Genomic DNA, 19213 nt, shown 5'->3' on the forward strand with positions numbered 1-19213 from the left:
CGACTCTGGAGGGTAGTCGGAGGTAGGCCATGGCGGAGGGGGCAGCTCCCCGTCACCCTCCTCTTCCTCTGGCACTAATGAGTCCTCTGGTAATGGAAGGGGAGGCATTGGCCAATGCTCGAATACCTGATCACGCTGCGCTGCTCCATGCACTCTGGCGGAGGCCGATAGTTCAAGCGATTCCCTTCTAGTGTCATAAGCTGAGGTGGAACCGTACTGCATGCTCTCTCTGTGTAGCCAGCTTGGCTCGGCTCCCTCCTCAGTGTAGGGCATAGGGGTATGTCGCCAGCCCAGGCTTGTGTCATCATAGCTCTCCTCAAAACTTGGTAAATAATCGCCATGTGCTTCGGGGGGTCTACTCCACTTCACATGAGGCTGTGAGCCCCGATCTTCCTCTCTAGGCGGGTGTGGTGCCGGGCTGGCACGTGAGGGGCCACGGATCTTCGGTCGCACTGCACTGACCTCATAATCCTTCAGATAGGATGGCTGTCTTAACTGACGTTTGGGCCGAGTGGAGGGGAGCCTCGATGCTTCATCACTCCGTTGCATACTCCCAGTACGACTACGATCCGGCTCGAAGGACCACAAATGTAGTGAAGGGCTACCTTATACTGTTAGGGCTAGCTTGAATCGCAGTGAACCAGGTGTGTCGGTCAGAACACCACAGAGGGAAGTAGCAGTTTGAACAGGTTTATTTTCACAGATGCAGTATAATCAAATCAGAGAGGGGAGTCAGCCTTTACATGCACATCAGTCAGTTCCTACTAACAGGATGTGGACAGATAGACTTGAGGACTGCAGTGGGCCCAAAGTGGTGTATGTGATAGAGACAAGGAGGCCTCCTTGGAAACATCCAGAGGAATGAATACTCTCTGCTCAGTATAGGCTCTGGGACCACTGCTAATAAGCATACACGGGTTGCTGAGAATGATGGGAGGCGTGAGCCAGTTAGAGGGAGAACTTAAGTACTGTCTTTCACAGATCTTGTCTTCTTGAGATGCTGGGTACATATCAGTAGAAGCATGAGATGAATGATTGTGGTGGACGGTGTGGTTTCTCCTGCCAGAAACAAAGAGCAATATTCTAATAAAACCACCATTACAAGTATTATTATGCATACACAACTATAGGCTGCTCCCCTCTTACAGTAACATAATGATGTATAAACACTTAGTATACCAGTGCATCCACTATTATTAATTATCCAAACGACTTATAGCATTATAAACATTATAACTCAGAACATTGTAAATCAACAGGTGTGTTACAAGAATAGCATGTAGATAATAGAATTATCACGCAACATTGAACTGCTAATAACTGCGCCATCACTGATAAAGCCGAGCATCAATCAGTTAACATTGCAGGTTTATATGTACTCACTCTTATAGGACGCACACAACACAAATTACATCCAAACTGTGGCTGATATTAATGACGATGCACGTCTTCAACACTAGTTTAAGCAGAAAACCCGATCGCGAGCAGTGGCGGAGGCAGTCTGCCGATCTCCGAGTAATGAACAGCGTTTCTTCCGGCTATCCGCGATAAGCGCGTTTTCATGATAAAAGTCCCCATACTGGCTAGCACGACAGCGCTCTGACATGCTCTCTATCGCCTTTTGCACAGCCATGTCATAATTATTCAGCCCCTATTGCATGTAGCTGTTTCTTAAATATGTAAGGCTACACAAGTAATTGTTTTAAAACAAAATTAAGTCATCAATCTGCAATGGCACTTATTTAAGTTTTAAAATTTAAGTTTAGTGTTGTAAGCAAAAATGTAATTCTATGCAAAAAATGCAATTAAAAATAAGCTGTCTCAAAAGCTAATATAGGAGATTATTTCATTACACAAGAAAGATCATGGCTAAAAGTACATTTCCAAGGCACTTCAATTTCCAATAGACAAAGTTGGCAGCACCATTCATACAGTTTTTAAATATGGTACAACAGCAACCTTCTTGGGGTGTGGAAGAAAGCAAAACTTCACCAAGGGAAATGTTGACTTGAATATTCAAGAAGTAATTAGGAAAGACCTGTGGAGTCCTGGAAGAAGGTTTTATAGACGTATGACACTAAACTGAAAATGAGTTTTAGACCCATGGGTCAGCAGTATGTCTGGAGTAAGATGACAAGGTAATGACAAGAATGACACCATCCCCACAGTCAAGCATGGAGGTGGGTCACTCCTGTTATGGGAGTGTTTTGCGGCTGCAGGAAACGGCTATCCTGACTATGTGACTGACACCTTGGATTCTTTCAGGTATCAGGTCATTTTGGCATGAAAAATGTGATGCCTTCAGTGTGTAAATTGAAGCTCGGTGATCACTGGACTTTCCAGCAAGACAATAACACCAAAGATACATCAAAGTTGTCCAAAATCTGGTTCAGGGATAGGTCGTGGAATGTCCTTAAATGGCCCTTTCAGTCCATCATTAAAATCCTATTGCAAACCTTTGTTGGGATTTTCAAGGAAGCAGTGGCAGCACAGAAACCAAATAATGTCAATGAGCTGTTATTAAGGATAAAGGATGCTCAACAAATGATTGAATTTGGGACTCGAATATTTTTGACATGACATTTGTGGAGAGAATTAGTTATTTTTTATTTTAAAATTTGGGTAAACTGAACTCTTTGTTCTCAAAATCACTCAAATGTGTATTAAAAACTTACTTTGACTGTTTACTGAGGTTTTAGTTGATGTGTTAAATTCACATCACCAGAATGTATAGCTGGTCAGGGAGGTTGAATAATTTTGATTGCAACTGTAGTTGTCATGTTATGGTACAATGGAGCCAATGGCATGCCATAAGGAAAATTTGCCAACAATCATCCATGCGATTATCTAATCAGCCAATCGTGTGGCAACAGTGCAGTGCATAAAGTCATGCAGATACGGGTCAGGAGCTTTAGTTAATGTTCACATCAACCATCAGAATAGGGAAAATTTTTATCTCAGTGATTTGGACTGTGGTATGATTGTTGGTGCCAGACGGGCTGGTTTGAGTATTTCTGTAACTGCTGATCTCCTGAGATTTTCACGCACAACATTCTCTAGCATTTACACAGAATGGTGTCAAAAACAAAAAACATCCAGTGAGCGGCAGTTCTGTGGATGGAAACACCTTATTGATGAGAGAGGTCAACAGAGAATGGCCAGACTTATTTGAACTTACAAAGTCTACGGTAACTCAGATAACCGCTCTGTACAATTGTGGTGAGAAGAATATCATCTCAGAATGCTATTCTGAGATGCAGGTTGGCGCTGTTTTGGCAGCACGAGGGGGACCTACACAATATTAGGCAGGTGGTTTTAATGTTGTGGCTGATCGGTGTAGAAATGAATTCATTATTATTATTGTTATTATTATTAAGTTTTTATTGTTGTTGTAACAACATATTACCCGTCCGCACCAAGTGATATGTTTTTTAGTTTCACTTTTTGTTAGTGGGAGGGACGTGGGAGACGGAAGTGCGTGGGCAGGCTGCGACTAAAAGTCTGTGGACTGTAATGTAACACTGAAATATACGTGATTTCTACTAAAGAACGATGTCTCATATTGATCTGCCTCGACAAGGGTTTAACTGTTAATTTTATCGTTCGGCTCTCTTCCAGAGATCTAGACATTACGCCACATTCACTTCCCCTTCTCTTTGTTTACCGTAAGATAAATGCAGTCGAGATTTCAAGCGAAGGAAAGTGCGTATTTCCTCAGGAAAACCAGCTAGAATGGCGCATTCACGACCCACAGATTTCATGGTGGAAGATATGGATTCAGAATAATCGAAATGATCCGCCACATTTACGCAGTGGCGCATTTCATACTGATGATCGGTCTCGGTAAGATCTCATTACATGATTTGTGGGACTGCACGACGCTTTATAGCAATTGTTATCTCTAAAAAAATAAATAATAATAAAATAATAATAATTAAAAAATAAAGCATTGTGACCTTCATGTCCACACCACAAAACATTAACTATCTCGGTTTTATTTCAGCCAAGACTGTTGACTTACAGCCTCCAGATGTTAGGATAGTGGAATCAGAACTACAGTGGAAGTCTGCCAATGATGACGGTGTGCTGTATTCAGTTCAGTACAAACGTGGCTCGTAAGTATTTGGGTATCTGTATCCCATAATATTACAATAATACAGAGTGACAATCCACTAACCTAAAAGTACCAGAAAGTAAAGTAACCTTTGTTTGTGCATTAATCATCGTAGTGCTGTGGTGAAATTTGAAGTACCTTGTATTATGTAAATAACATGGTTCATAAATATAGTAATCATTTACTTTCAGGGTATATCATTACCTGTATACCAAAATACCATGGCATTACCATCTGATATCATCACTGTACCATGGTACCACCACAGTACGTTCATGTGAGGGTCTTGTCATTAAACAAGTCTTCAGCACAAGTGCATCAACACCATGTAGTTCAGTATTTCTTCCTTTTTTTACTGGTGCATTATTCAGCATGTGCTGTTCTCTTCAAACCACATACTGAATCCAACATGGAGGGAAAAAAAAATAAACGAGCTTGGTCCAGCATTTTAATCTGGTCTAAAACTAACTTATCCTCTCCTGTTATTTCAATTTTAGGAATCCAGCGAATGAATGGCACAATGTGTCAAGTCATACTGGGACAAAATTAAAAACATTATACATCACTGCTGAATTGTATGGAGCAGTTTTCCGAGTGCGTGCAGAGAAAGAAAACCGCACATCAGAATGGCAGAATTCGAAACCAGTCAAGTGTGTAAATAGTAAGGAATGGTTTAGGTGTTTAAATTTACCTTTGTGTTTATCCATGTTAAATCGTTTAAAATGAAACACTTTGTCTTTTCACCTCTGTTTTTGGTATTTCAAACATGCAAACTCAAGCACATACATATACAGGGTATTTACATTTGGTTACTTCAGGCCATTTTACTGATCTGATAGCTATCCAATCATGAAATGACCAAGTGTAAACACCCTCCAAGAAGGATTTGAGACGGATATAAATCTGATCACTCAAACCACCTCCGGAGGGAATTGAAGATCGGATTTATATTCGTTTGGCAGAGACACATTGATGTGGCCAAGTGTAAATGGAATGTGCTTTTTCAATCGGATAGCTATTTTGATAAGTAAAAACGCATGAAGTGACCAAGTGCAAATACCCCCATACATTTCTTTGTTTCACAGTACAGTATTGTGTTCCTTTGATAAATCTGACTGTTAAACCTGGAGTGGCTCACCTGCAAATGGAACATATGGACCAGAGCTTGGTGAAAGAACTTGGAACTGAAATTGCCTTTAATATATCGTACTGGAAAGTAGCTAATGGAGGTCATTCAGAGGTCTCTTGCTTCCTTTTATTTATATTTATATATATATATATAAAAAACCTGTATAAACTCCATTAATTCCCATTTTTAAACTACACCAGTGTAAAGCTGACAAGACTTTTCAATCCTCCAGGTACAGTTTTTTGTAACAAATGGCAAGAGTCAACATTTTCCTAACCTGGAGTCAGGACAGAAGTACTGTTTTCAGGTTCAGTATTTGAGGTACAGTAAGCCCTATGGAAATACCAGCAACCAAAGATGCGCAATTATCCCAGAAACAGGCAAGTCTGAAAGTCTTCTATATTATAAGAAATAGTTGCCCATTTATTACAAGGACAAAAACATTTTACCATATAATACCTTTTATCCAATGTGCTTGTTCAGTTGCTTATGATTAAACCAATTTTTTTTTTTTTTTACTTTAAAGATATTTAGATGAATCACACACTGCAATAAATTATATATTTCACTTCAATGCATTAATTCGGTTTACTAAAAATTATAATGTCATTTGTTGTGTTTTTTTCATTCCTTTCTCCCTGTGTAGCTGAAGAGGCAAAAAGACGCGTTTTGCTCTCAAGTATACTAAGCACAGTTTTTGTTTTGGCCATGTGTGGTGTCTGCATTTTTGCACTTTTCAAGAACTACAAAAAGTTTAAACCGGTCTTTCAACCACCCCTGGAAATTGCTGACCATTATCGAGAGGTAAACATCCTGGTTTTATTGTCATCACATGATTTAAATAAAGTTCTGTAGTTTAATATATCTCGTTGTCCTTGGCACCCTATATTACTGAACTACTTTTAAGTCCATGTTTTTGTTCATTTAATAATACTGTTTAGTTTGAGTGCATACCATTAAATTTATCAGTCCAGTACTTAAAGCTATATGTAAAGAGTCCTTTTAGCAGGCAACAGACATCTTTTAATGTAGGGCAGTGGTGGCTCAGCGGTTAAGGCTCTGGGTTACTGATCAGAAGGTCAGGGGTTCAAGCCCCAGCACTGCCAAGATGCCACTGTTGGGCCCTTGAGCAAGGCCCTTGACCATAACTGCTCCAGGGGTGCCGTATCATGGCTGACCCTGCACTCTGACCCCAGCTTAGCTGGGATATGTGAAAAAAAGAATTTCACTGTATATGTGCAAATGTATAATGTGTGATAAATATAATTAAAAAATAATATAAAAAATTATTTATTATGCATGAGTTATTATATTATGCAATTATTATAAAAAAATAATTGATTATGCATGAGTTAAAACAAATGGGGCATATTTCTGGCTGAAGTTGTTTAGAAAGTATCAATAAAAGTAATAATGCTGTCTCCTTTCAGTTTTTGACAGGGGAGTTTCCTCAGCAACCATGTCCAAGTTCCAGCAGTCAAAGCTTACAGTCATGTGACTTTGTCGTATTAATTGAGGACAACAATATAGAGGTGAATGGCCTTGAGGAGCAACAAGAAAGAAGATCTTGAGTCTGTGTTTGACACAAATACTTTGATTGTCTTTATATAGGTATTTTACACGGTTTGTTTTATATGTAATTTTTTATGAACATACATTGCATGCCACTAACCATCTCACAGATGCAGATCTGTCCTTGGTAGTGATTTCCTTAATGATTATCCTTTAATGGATAAGAAAAAGAACAAGCTAAAGTTTTCACTTGAGCATTAGGATATGGTTGTATTTGGAGTCAATATCTGTTTTTTTTTGTTGTTTTTTTTTGTTACCTGCATCAGCAATATTTGAGGTCTAAAGCACTTTTAACACTAAACATGAGAATCACCATTTTGTGCCGCAACAGATTTAGGACAATATGATAAATCACTCTCTACCATTAATCAGCAAAACTAAATCAGGGGTGTGTTCAATAGTGATTTAGCTCCAGTGAATAACTAAATTCTTGGCCTACTATTTAAAAAAAAAAAGGTACAAAATATGAGATCACAAATCTGCAAACTGCTTTGCTTTTTGTTCGAATTTTAGGCCTACTACCTGGCTGGTATTAAAAGCAATGGGCCATGCTGTTTGAGCCTCTGAAAGGTGGAGTGTGTAATTTTAATCCAATACACTTTTTGTCAGATTCCGTGAATATCTCTTCATGATCCGCTAGCTATCCATTCTGTGTGTGCGCTGAAAAAAAAAATCGGGTGTTTGTACACAGCCCTGGCTCTGTAAATGGGAAAATAAAAAAGTTGATTGGACAGATCCAACACAACACTGTTGTGATCACACAGCATTGGCAATGGGCGTGCATGAATTTGGGGGGGCGGAACTTCTGAAGGAGCACTGAAAGGAGGGGTGTGTTTGTTTGTCTGTTGAGTTCAAATATCAACAGTCTTTTGCAGGAATCACTTACTCCACCTTTAACATGAAAACCAGTTGAACCGTAACACCAGCAATATTATCGGACAAGCTGATTCATCTGCAGTGCTTTCTGTCTGGTGTGTTTATTTTATAGTGGTCTTTTTTTATTACGACTTTAAACGTTTATCATCTTTTACTTAGAATAGCCTATTTGTTCATAGGGAATCAGAGAGTGTGAAAGGGCGTAATGAGTCTGAGGGGTGTTGGCAAATGTTTGAATAAATACTTTTTTTTTTTTTTATTATTCACTAGTAGTGCAGAAATTAGACCTTATTCACACTAGCGCCATCTTTGATTTGAATGGGAATGACAGTGAGGCTGTGAGGAATGGACTTAGGGGCCGTTTACACGACAAATTTTCAACTGAAAACGGAAAACCTTTTATGTGTTTTGGCTGTTCGTTTACACGACAATGCTGTTTTGGGGCCTGAAAACGGCAAATTTTGAAAACTATGCCCTTATCGTCTCCGTGTAAACATACCAAAACGAGAATTTGTGAAAACGATGACGTCCTGCGCACGCGTATTACATGTTCAGTCTATAGGCATGCGCGCGAGCACTTCAAAACAATGCACAAGACATTCAAAACTACAATGGCGGACTACAGGACTGTGTTTGTGCTGCTCAAGACTTGTAGTAATAAAGCTGCCTCATCGTCCGTCCAGACAAAATTGCTCGATTCTTTCGCCATCTTCATTGTTTGTATTCACCGCTCTGTGGAAAAATGCTTATGTGCGCAGGCACGTAGTGTTTCTTTACAAAGTGACATCGCCAACTACTGACCTGGCATGCATAATACAGCGTTTTTAGTCATTTTCGCGTTTGAAAGTGCAACTTTTCAAAAACGCAAAGGAAAAACGTTTCCATTTTTAGTACATCGTTGTCGTGTAAACGTACCCTTATTCTCAAAAAATGTCTCTTCAATGTCACAAACGGTATAAAGCTCCTAGATCACATCTGGTTTTCCACAACTCATGTTGTCTTGAGTTCTTTGTATACTGAATGTACTTGGACAAATGTTTTATCAATGTTTTGTCCGTGGAATGATCCAAAAACACTTCAGACTGCAGTACAGCCCATTGAAGAAACTGTAAGTTTATCCCTTACAGCCTCGTTGTCATTCCCATTAAAAATCAAAGATGGTGCTAGCGTGAATAAGATCTATTATTTTTATATTTAAAATTCCTTTTAATTACCCAGTCAATATTGTCTTTTCCTGTGTATTTTATGTATAGTATATGCATACTGTATGTATATTCTCTACATACAGTTCAAATGAATGACCTTTTTTGTAATCTTCAAATGATTGCCATAATTAAAAAAAAAAAAATGGGATGGGAACTTAAACTTCAGAGCTCAGTTGAGTTAAGCGAGGATAACAGAATGTTGTTTAACTGTATCTAGAGTAAACATACAGTACAAATTTCATATGGACAAACAATGCTGGTCTTGCAGGGGTTTGCATGATGTTGGTTAAATCTTTTTTATGTTCTAGAAGGAAGTTATGATAAAGGATGCCTTTGTTTTTGAGGCAAATTAACGGGAAATAGTTGTGATTATATATTGTGATATATTTTTTTTTTTTTTTTTAGGCTGCTCTTAAGAAATTATGTAGAGTAGATGACATATCTGTGGTTTGAGCAATGATTATCATAGTCTTTGTCATTTGAAACATCACTGCTATGAGAATGGAAATGGTTCATAACCTACTGAGAGAAAAATTAATGTTCTCACAGACATTTTTCCCAACCACAAGAGGGCACAAGCTTACTTGACAAGAACTAGAAGGTACTATTCTGATCTTCTGTGCAATAGCCAACTTCAAGCTTTCACTTAACACCCGGTATCTCATAGAACAAAATCATATTTTTTTCAGCATCATGCATCTTTTTTTTGCTTGATGAAAAGTCTCATCTGACCCCTCACCATGGAGACTTGGGAGTAAAATTCCAGGATCATTTTAGACTGGTCTGTGAACTTTTGCACCCTGGATTTCTCCACAGAACATCCTAGCACAGCATGAGTCTGAACCAAAGAATGTGCCAGCGGCATACAATACGTTGGATGGCTTTAAAGATGACAAGGAACAGTATTATGGCCCTTAACTGTTTCTCAAGATGCCATTTTCTCAACATCTCCATCCAAGGAATGTTATTTAAAAAAGCCTCCATGCAGACCCACAGAGAGGAGGAAAAAGCTTCAAATACTTAGTGGCAGACAGATGTTTATGCAGCTGATGCTTGGACCATGGATGTTTTGTGACCTGCTAAAGACATGCTTCCATTGTTATCCTGTAGTTGACAATTTTGAAAACGTATACACAAAAATAAGTACACATTTACACATCTCATTGTGATTACAATAATGGCTATTTCAAACAGTTGTCTACTGGTAAATAGTGTTTCTCTGATTTAAAAAACAAAACAATGTATATGTAAATGGTGTAAAAACCCACTCTGAAATACTGAAGTAACCTTTGAGTTCAGTGAGTCTAATAAAACCATTCTTGTGTGCAAAGGTTGAGCCCTCAAGAAACTTGTTATTTATAAAGAATTTAAAGTTGCACGTTTGTCAAGCTTACTTGTTAAAGGCATGTTTTTGAATTTGGTGACAATCTGCTTCGAGTCACATCAAAGGCCTAATGTCACACTGAATTGACTTACTCTGTAAGTAAGGAGAGGTCTGCTTATAGTGTTTTGTCATTCACGGTCAGAAAAAAATTAGCAAAAATTGCACCTTTAGGGGTAGAACAGCTTTTCACTGGGCAGAGCCCTTGAAGGTACACCCACTGTACACTCTTTACATCTTTGGTACTAATGATTATAGTACCCTTTAAGGACAGACAAGGTACAAATTCTTTCTGACTGACATGCAAAATAGTGGGTGTACTGTTGAAGGTACTACCAGTGATAACCTGCTGTATTCCTAAAGATAAAAATTTTGCACAAAAAAAAAAAACAAAAAAACTCTGACAGCAGGGCAGTTTCTAGATTTAAGTGGTATAAGTCGGCGTTTAGGGCCCCGAGGCACCAGGGGGCCCGCAAAGCATATATATATTTTTTTTGTTTTTTAAATATACTAAAAGCTGCGATTAAGACTCGGGTATCTGTTATGGTTCAATAATAGGGGGCCTCCTTGTGGCTCAAGATGTGTTGCAATGCATTGTGTCCCATAAGATTTGTTTGATGCGTTTTTGGCCATTTTAGCCATATTGTATACTTTTGATCCTGCTGTTTCTGTTATGCATTAACAATGTCTTATTTACAGCCTAATTGCAGTTACACATTACAGTAACACATGCAATGAAGTGCTGCAAAAGTGCCACCCATGGGAAAATACTTTGGAATCAAAATGTTTTAAGCTGCAAAACACTCTACTACCATAACTGTCTAGATATAAATTCTTATCTATGACAAGCTTAGGCATTTATGTTATCGAAATGGACTTTCAAACTAACATGAACAAAAGGGTGGCAATCAGTGATTTATGTGGTATGTACAACAGATCAGTCACACAAGATTCAAACTGCTTTAATAGTTTATTCATTTAACAAATCAGGTTTGAGTGTTGCCATGTTGGTGTACAGTACATGTACAGGCTGGTTTTTGAGTTCTTGAAAAGTCCAAGCTTGTCTCTTTGTTTAAAGGGATAGTTCTCCCAAAACTTAAAATTGTGTCATCGTTTCATTGAAAAAAGCAGCTTGGGCATTCTGCTATAAATATCTCAATTTAAGGAAGAAAGTCAGAAAGATATTACCCTAATGAATAAATGATGAAAGAAATTAAATTTTTGGCTGAACTATTTCTGTAATAGTATGCTGATAGTAATTATAGATTAAACACTTTGGAAGTACTAACTTTTCTAAGGGCTGCCCGCATTTCATAACTGGCAGTGTCTGCAATTATACAACTTGAAGGTAGAACGCAGCAGTGTTTAGGTGACATGAGATCCCTGAAGTCAAAGACAAGGCCCCTCTCACTCTCTTGTTGAGTGTGTGTCTGTGAGTTGGTTTTTGTAGTTTACAAGGACATTTAATTTAGGTTACACACTAGTAATTATGAGGGTATTATGCGATAAATATGGTTTATGAGGTCACCCTTAGTGTCCCTGTTATTCAAACGGCTTTAAAAATCATATATGTCTATGGAGAGTCCTCGTAATGATAGGAGTATCAAGATGTTTGTGCGTGTGTGTGTGTGTATTTTCCTCTTGCCTCAAGGTGAGAAGATGAGTGCACTTGTTCTGTATGTTTGAGCGTGAGACTCAGAAGGAGAGATAGAGAAGAGACGAACTGAACATAGTCCAGGAAAATCTCCACTTCAAAAAAAAAAAGCTTTCTCAAACATGAAACATCACACTAATGCCTCACCAGAAACTCCACAGACTCAACTGAAGCATCAAAACTGTGGCATACCACCATAAATGCTTAAGAAAGCTCTCAGTGTGATGTGTTGGTTCAAAAGAACAGGGATAGATTCTTGAAGGTTGTTCGGTAAGAGACTGTCTGCCAAGGAAATGTCAATGTTGGACAACAGAGGGCTTCAGAATACACAGTTTGTTTCATGAACTAAATACATAGCTTGTTTTGCTCATTAAAAACCCCAATATAGCACCAGACATAATCAACAAGAGTTAAATGGTTGCATTGTATTAATTAATTATTTTATTGCATACATTTCCAAGTCAGGACTTATTTTAAGAGAAATGTTTCCTGACATATCAGTATGTTGATTATTCTGTCCCTTCTTGTCCACATCTAAGAATGATAACCTGTTAGACCCTTTTTGATACAGTTACATTACAGTAATGTATGCATTAATTTCTACATAAATGTGGGCAAAAATCACAGGAAATGTTACTTTACAGTGACTATGTGTGCCTTTAACTATTGTGGGCAACCTGCTGAAAAGACAAGATTTGGGTGGGAAGAAGGCAGAATACAATACAGTTGTGCTCAAAAGTTTGCATACCCTGGCAGAAACTGTGAAATTTTGGCATTGATTTTGAAAATATTACTGATCATGCAAAAAAATGTAAGGATAGTGATCATATGAAGCCATTTATTATCACATAGTTGTTTGGCACCTTTTTAAATCATAATGATAACAGAAATCACCCAAATGGCCCTGATCAAAAGTTTACATACCCTTGAATGTTTGGCCTTGTTACAGACACACAAGGTGACACACACAGGTTTAAATGGCAATTAAAGGTTAATTCCCCACACCTGTGGCTTTTTAAATTGCAATTATTGTCTGCATATAAATAGTCAATGAGTTTGTTAGCTCTAACGTGGATGCACTGAGCAGGCTAGATACTGAGACATGGGGAGCAGAAAAGAACTGTCAAAAGACCTGTGTAACAAAGTAATGGAACTTTATAAAGATGGAAAACGATATAAAAAGATATCCAAAGCCTTGAAAATGCCAGTCAGTACTGTTCAATCACTTATTAAGAAGTGGAAAATTCGGGGATCTCTTGATACCAAGCCAAGGTCAGGTAGACCAAGAAAGGTTTCAGCCACAACTGCCAGAAGAATTGTTCGGGATATAAAGAAAAACCCACAGGTAACCTCAGGAGAAATACAGGCTGCTCTGGAAAAAGATGGTGTGGTTGTTTCAAGGAGCACAATACGACGATACTTTAACAAAAATGAGCTGCATGGTCGAGTTGCCAGAAAGAAGCCTTCACTGCGCCAATGCCACAAAAAAGCCCGGTTACAATATGCCCGACAACACCTTGACAAGCCTCACAGCTTCTGGCACACATTTTGAGTGACGAGACCAAAATAGAGCTTTATGGTCACAACCATAAATAAGCGCTATGTTTGGAGAGGGGTCAACAAGGCCTATAGTGAAAAGAATACCATCCCCACTGTGAAGCATGGTGGTGGATCACTGATGTTTTGGGGGTGTGTGAGCTCTAAAGGCACGGGGAGTCTTGTGAACATTGATGGCAAGATGAATGCAGCATGTTATCAGAAAATACTGGCAGACAATTTGCATTCTTTTGCACGAAAGCTGCGCATGGGATGCACTTGGACTTTCCAGCACGACAATGACCCCAAGCACAAGGCCAAGTTGACCCTCCAGTGGTTACAGCAGAAAAAGGTGGAGGTTCTGGAGTGGCCATCACAGTCTCCTGACCTTAATATCATCGAGCCACTCTGGGGAGATCTCAAATGTGCGGTTCATGCAAGACGACCAAAGACTTTGCATGACCTGGAGGCATTTTGCAAAGACGAATGGGCAGCTATACCACCTGCAAGAATTTGGGGCCTCATAGACAACTATTACAAAAGACTGCATGCTGTCATTGATGCTAAAGGTGGCAATACACAGTATTAAGAACTAAGGGTATGCAGACTTTTGAACAGGGGTCATTTCATTTTTTCCTTTGTTGCCATATTTTGTTTTATGATTGTGCCATTCTGTTATAACCTACAGTTGAATATGAATCCCATAAGAAATAAAAGAAATGTGTTTTGCCTGCTCACTCATGTTTTCTTTAAAAATGGTACATACATATTACCAATTCTCCAAGGGTATGCAAACTTTTGAGCACAACTGTATATGGAGATAATCAAGTAACCATTGCAAATATCACTTTTATTTGTTTTGGTTACTTGATTCTCTTCTTTTTTTTTTTTTTTTTTTTTGTCACATCAAAATGCACATTTGACAGTAAAGCATTGATTTTGAGTTGGGATGCACATGTGAATTTACTGATGTAAACAACAATAAAATTTGTAAACAGTTAATTAACACCTAATTTATATAGGGTTATGTTTAAATATTCTGACAGGAGGATTTCTTTACCAATATTGATCTTTCTCCAGGCTCTTAATTATTTAATTTTTCCATTAAATTTAATTAGAACTGAACATATTTACAGAGGAGAAAAATTCATAGTTTTGTCCTTAATTAATGGTGGTCAAGGATTTAAAGATTTTTGGTAAATTCTGCTTTGAACTTACCCTTATGAAAATCTACCACAGTTCTGGGACAATAAGTATAGTTGTGGTATTAGATCACAGCTAAAACCATGCTCATCATAACCATGTTTAGATGCAGTTATGGTTTCTAAAACACTAGCAAATTTCTGACAATTATTTTTATTTTATTTTTTTTTTCACATTCTGGTGTGGAAGTGACTTTCACTTTCACATTCAGCCACCTTCTGGTTGGGGTTGGTCAAAGGTGAGTTTTTATAGGAAAAAAGGACTTAAATATTGGTCTATTTCTCACCCACACCTATCATATAACTTCTGAAGATATGGATTTAACCACTGGAGTCAAACTGATTACTTTTATGCTGCCTTCCTTTTTGGACCTTCTGAGATCTGGTCACCATTCACTTGCATTGTGATGACCAACAGAGCTGAAATATTCTTCTAAAAATCTTCATTTGTGTTCTGCAGATGAAAGAAAGTCATACACATCTGGGATGGCATGAGGGTGATTAAAAGAGAATTTTCACATTTGGGTGAACTATCCCTTTAATGGGTTTGTCCATGGGTTTGTTGTTTCATGCGAATGCAATCTTAAAATAAATTCACATTATGCATAAATACAGTTAAAAGTACTTTAATTGCTAATTAAGTAAAGTTTTCCTTTTCTGCTTCTTAAAATAAGACCTGCAAGTTTGAATAATCAAAACCTGTTAGACCTAAAGAGCTAATATTTTAGTAAAACTATAATGTTTTCTTGGAGAATAGTCCAGTAAATGTTATGCTACAGTTAAAAAACTCAAAAAGTGCTAATACTATAAAAAATAAACACAACTAAAGTAAATAGTTAACAGTTACCAGCCATGGCCCGTGCATTTTAAGTCTAGGCCTTCAGTGCGATTCATGCCATTAAGAAAACAGTTTCACAATGAATAAGACGTCGCATGCCCCTCATACATTACGTCGCTGCCAACTAATAACAATTGACATTAAAAACACGTCCACGCACGAAAGCCAGAACCAAGGAGGTCTAATACCAAGAAAAAGCTCTCTAATAATATTTCCGATTTACATTTTGCTTGCAATAAATTTTGTTTCGTCAGGGTACACGGTTACTTTTCAAAACTTGATCCGACACTGAATGCTCAAGCAGCCTAATTTACACTTATAAAACTCCTGATGTTGCTATAACAATGCAAAAAGCACTTACCTCATTTCCTGTTAAATTAATCAACCGCACAATCATGCAGAACATTTCAGGTTCTATATCCATAAGGATCTCTTTCTCAACGGCAATAACAGCAGTGACAGCCAACTCGTCAGCAAGATCTCGCGCTCTTCACTTTCAAATTATGTACATCACTTAAAGTGTGATTGTGTCATTCAAAGCCAGCTAGAAGGCCTGGACTGGGACATATCCTAAAGACCACACCCACCAAGAACAAACAAATCAATCTGACTGGCTGGTGAATCTGACAATCTTACTTTAGATGCCTATTCAGTGTTGAGGGATTCTGCAGAAATTCTGAAGGCTTGACGGGGTGGAGCTCAGACTCATGTGCTGCTTCGGCTAATGAGCATGACTTCGGGCATGTGATTTGTGAAACAGTTGTCACACTTTGCTTGTAAGCATCGAGGAATAAATTCTGATTGGAGAATTTCTTTGTTTTTTTCTATTCGTTTGTAGATAAATTAGGAGAGGAAAGCGATTGAAAATACATAGGCAAAAGGTCAATGAGAATGAAAGGATGAAAAAATATTTATCAGGCATGTTACGCCAGCAGAGAAGGCTTTGCTGGCCCTGAGTGGTGCTAGGGCTGGACAAGTCACCTGCCCAACCAGCCCAGTCCAATGTCTTTTTTAGACAGTTCTCAGCTGCAACTTCCTTTGTTATGCCACCGTGCAAAGATTTTGTGTCAGAATTCTCTAATGCCTCACGGGGTATAGTGCGCCTAAGCGGCGGTCAAAGACCGCACGTACGCTAGCATCTATGGCTGAAGCAGATTCCATCGGGGTGGGCCGCGCTCTAGAAAAAGAGCAGCCTGTCGCAGTCCTGGTGGTGTCACCTAACGAGGCCCTACGGGGCAAAGTGCGATGCCCTAATGCCCAATGTGGTCACACAGACTCCCTGCTGAAATTCTGCCTATATAACCCGCGCTGAGAATACAATCTGTCAATTACTCCTCGCTACCACCAGTACATTGAAGTCGGCAAACGCTGACCACTCATTTTCTCAGTTCCTGCAGACAACTCTTCTGACTATGGGCCATGTGACCTGTGAACTAGGTACTCTTACCGCCACACTTCCGGCAGCCCACCTTCAAGTGTGGCTTGCTCAGGCAAAACAGCGTGAGGATTGTAAGAAGACTCTGCGGGACCTCCCAATCGTTCCTGGGCACCTCTTTGGGCCTAATGCTCCAGAACTGCTGGAAAAGAGAGTGAAATTGTCTGAGGCCACATGCCAGCTGACACAGGTGCTGCGCAATCCTGCCTTTAAGGTGCTGACAGCTCAAGCTTGCCATCGCTATACAACGCCAGAACAACGCTTCCGCCAGCATCCTACTCCACAGCCTCAGAGCCCTTAGAGGCCCCGTGCTGCTGACGACGCTCGAGGTTTTCAACCTCATCATCTGCAGTTGCCAGGGGGACCATGCCTGTGCCCCCCCACTGCCACTAAAAGTCACACCCATAAAGCCTGAGGTGCTTGGGCTGGCAGTTGATCATTTTTCAATGCAACACCTACAATACTGGAAGAGCACAACAGTAGATCAGAATCAGAACCAGCTTTATTGCCAAGTATGCTTACACATACAAGTAATTTGTCTTGGTGACAAGAGCTTCCAGTGCACAACAATATAATACAGCAGCAAGACAGAGATAATAATAAAAAAATAAATACAAATAGAATTAAATAAAAATTGAATTGAATTGAATAGAAAATAAAGTATATATAGAATATACAAGACAGTGTGAATATATATATATATATATATATATACATACATACACAAATACATACACACACACACACACACACACACATATATATTTTTACATATATATATATATATATATATATATATACATACATTTACATATACTGTCAAAGAAATTCCAGGAAGTGAATTTTGTTCAATATTAACCCATTCTACATCATTATCCTTAAAAATCCAAGCAACTATAGCCCTAAGTTCAGCAGCCCAATAGTAGTACTTAAAATTAGGGAGGCACAAACCCCACTGTCTTTATTTGACATAAGTACTTTTAGTCATATTCTTGGTCTCTTGTTCTGCCAGATACATTTTGAAATAAATTTTTCAAATGTATTAAATGCTGAGACCGGAACCCACACTGGAAGGGACTGAAATAGGTAATATATTCATTTTCACCATTTCCACCCTACCAAACATGGAGAGAGGTAGTACTTCCCATCTTGCCAAGTCTTCTTTTATATTTTCGAAGAGGCGTGTAATTAGCCAAGTACAAACGGGATGGCATAGGTGTAAGAGTGACACCTAAGTATCTAAAACCCTGACTGGACCATCGAAAAGATACCTCATCGTTCAACTGGGTGGGCCAGTTTCCTGAAATCATCATTGCCTCAGACTTCTCAGCATTTACTTTATATCCAGACACTGAACCATAATCCCTGAGGCACTCTAAAAAGGCCAGGATAGATGAGAAGGGATTTTCAATAAATAACAATACATCATCCACATATAGGGATATCTTATGATATTTCCCTCCTTCATCTGTTATTCCCTGTATTCTAGGGTAGCTCCTGATTATTTCCGCAAATGGCTCGATGCTAAGTGCAAATAAAACTGGGGACATAGCATCTCCTTGTCGAGTTCCCCTACCCAAATTAAAAAATTCTGAGCAATGGCCATTGACTCTAACTCTTGATTTGGGATTTTTGTAGAAAACCTTTACCCATTTGACAAAATTATCATGAAACCCCAAACAGCTCAGAGTCTGTTCCAAAACACCCAGTCCACTCTATCAAATGCTTTCTCAGCATCTAAGCTGAGAGGCATAGATGGCGTTTTACTCTCGCTGGCAATTTGTTGTAAATTTAAAGCTTTCCTTATGTTGTTTGTTCCATACCGTCCATTAATAAATCCAGTCTGATCCGGTTTGACCAATATTCTCATATGTTTTTGGATTCTGCTTGCTAAAATTGAGGTTAAAATTTGTACATCCTGGCAGAGTAAGCATATCTGTCTATATCCCGCACATTGTGTAGGGTCCTTTCCCATTTTGTGAATCATTGTAATAATTGCATCTGACCATGAGTGCGGGGGATCTTGATTGTCCAGTAGATAATTAAACATCTTGCACAGATTAGGAGTCAATTCATCTATAAATCCCTTGTAAAATTCCCCGGGAAATCCGTCAACCCCATGTGATTTGTTTTTGTTATTTTTTTTTTTTTTTTTGTGATTAACATTTTTATTGATTCATCTATTAAATATGAACAGCAGAACATATATATATACAGAATCAATATTTAACCTTTACTACCCACCCCCCCCCATCCCCCACCCGACCCCCA

The 19213-nt window shown here is 38.7% G+C and overlaps 1 protein-coding gene across 2 annotated transcripts; it reads left to right on the forward strand.

Annotated features, from left to right (window-relative positions):
• Nucleotides 1-3469: 3469 nt before the first annotated feature.
• LOC127434575 (uncharacterized) lies at nucleotides 3470-10227 on the forward strand. Of its 2 annotated transcripts, none has more exons than XM_051687403.1 (8): nucleotides 3470-3843; nucleotides 4004-4115; nucleotides 4612-4775; nucleotides 5200-5354; nucleotides 5476-5623; nucleotides 5890-6047; nucleotides 6674-6854; nucleotides 9302-10227. In XM_051687403.1, the coding sequence occupies exons 1-7, from the start codon at nucleotides 3792-3794 to the stop codon at nucleotides 6812-6814; spliced, it is 930 nt and encodes a 309-aa protein (XP_051543363.1). In that variant the 5' UTR covers nucleotides 3470-3791; the 3' UTR covers nucleotides 6815-6854; nucleotides 9302-10227. The 2 variants fall into 2 exon arrangements, with proteins under 2 accessions (XP_051543363.1, XP_051543354.1); XM_051687394.1 differs by having other exon boundaries at nucleotides 6674-6775.
• The last annotated feature ends 8986 nt before the right edge of the window (nucleotides 10228-19213 follow it).

This window comes from Myxocyprinus asiaticus, chromosome 4, assembly GCF_019703515.2.
Source record: "Myxocyprinus asiaticus isolate MX2 ecotype Aquarium Trade chromosome 4, UBuf_Myxa_2, whole genome shotgun sequence".
Lineage (NCBI taxonomy): Eukaryota > Metazoa > Chordata > Actinopteri > Cypriniformes > Catostomidae > Myxocyprinus > Myxocyprinus asiaticus.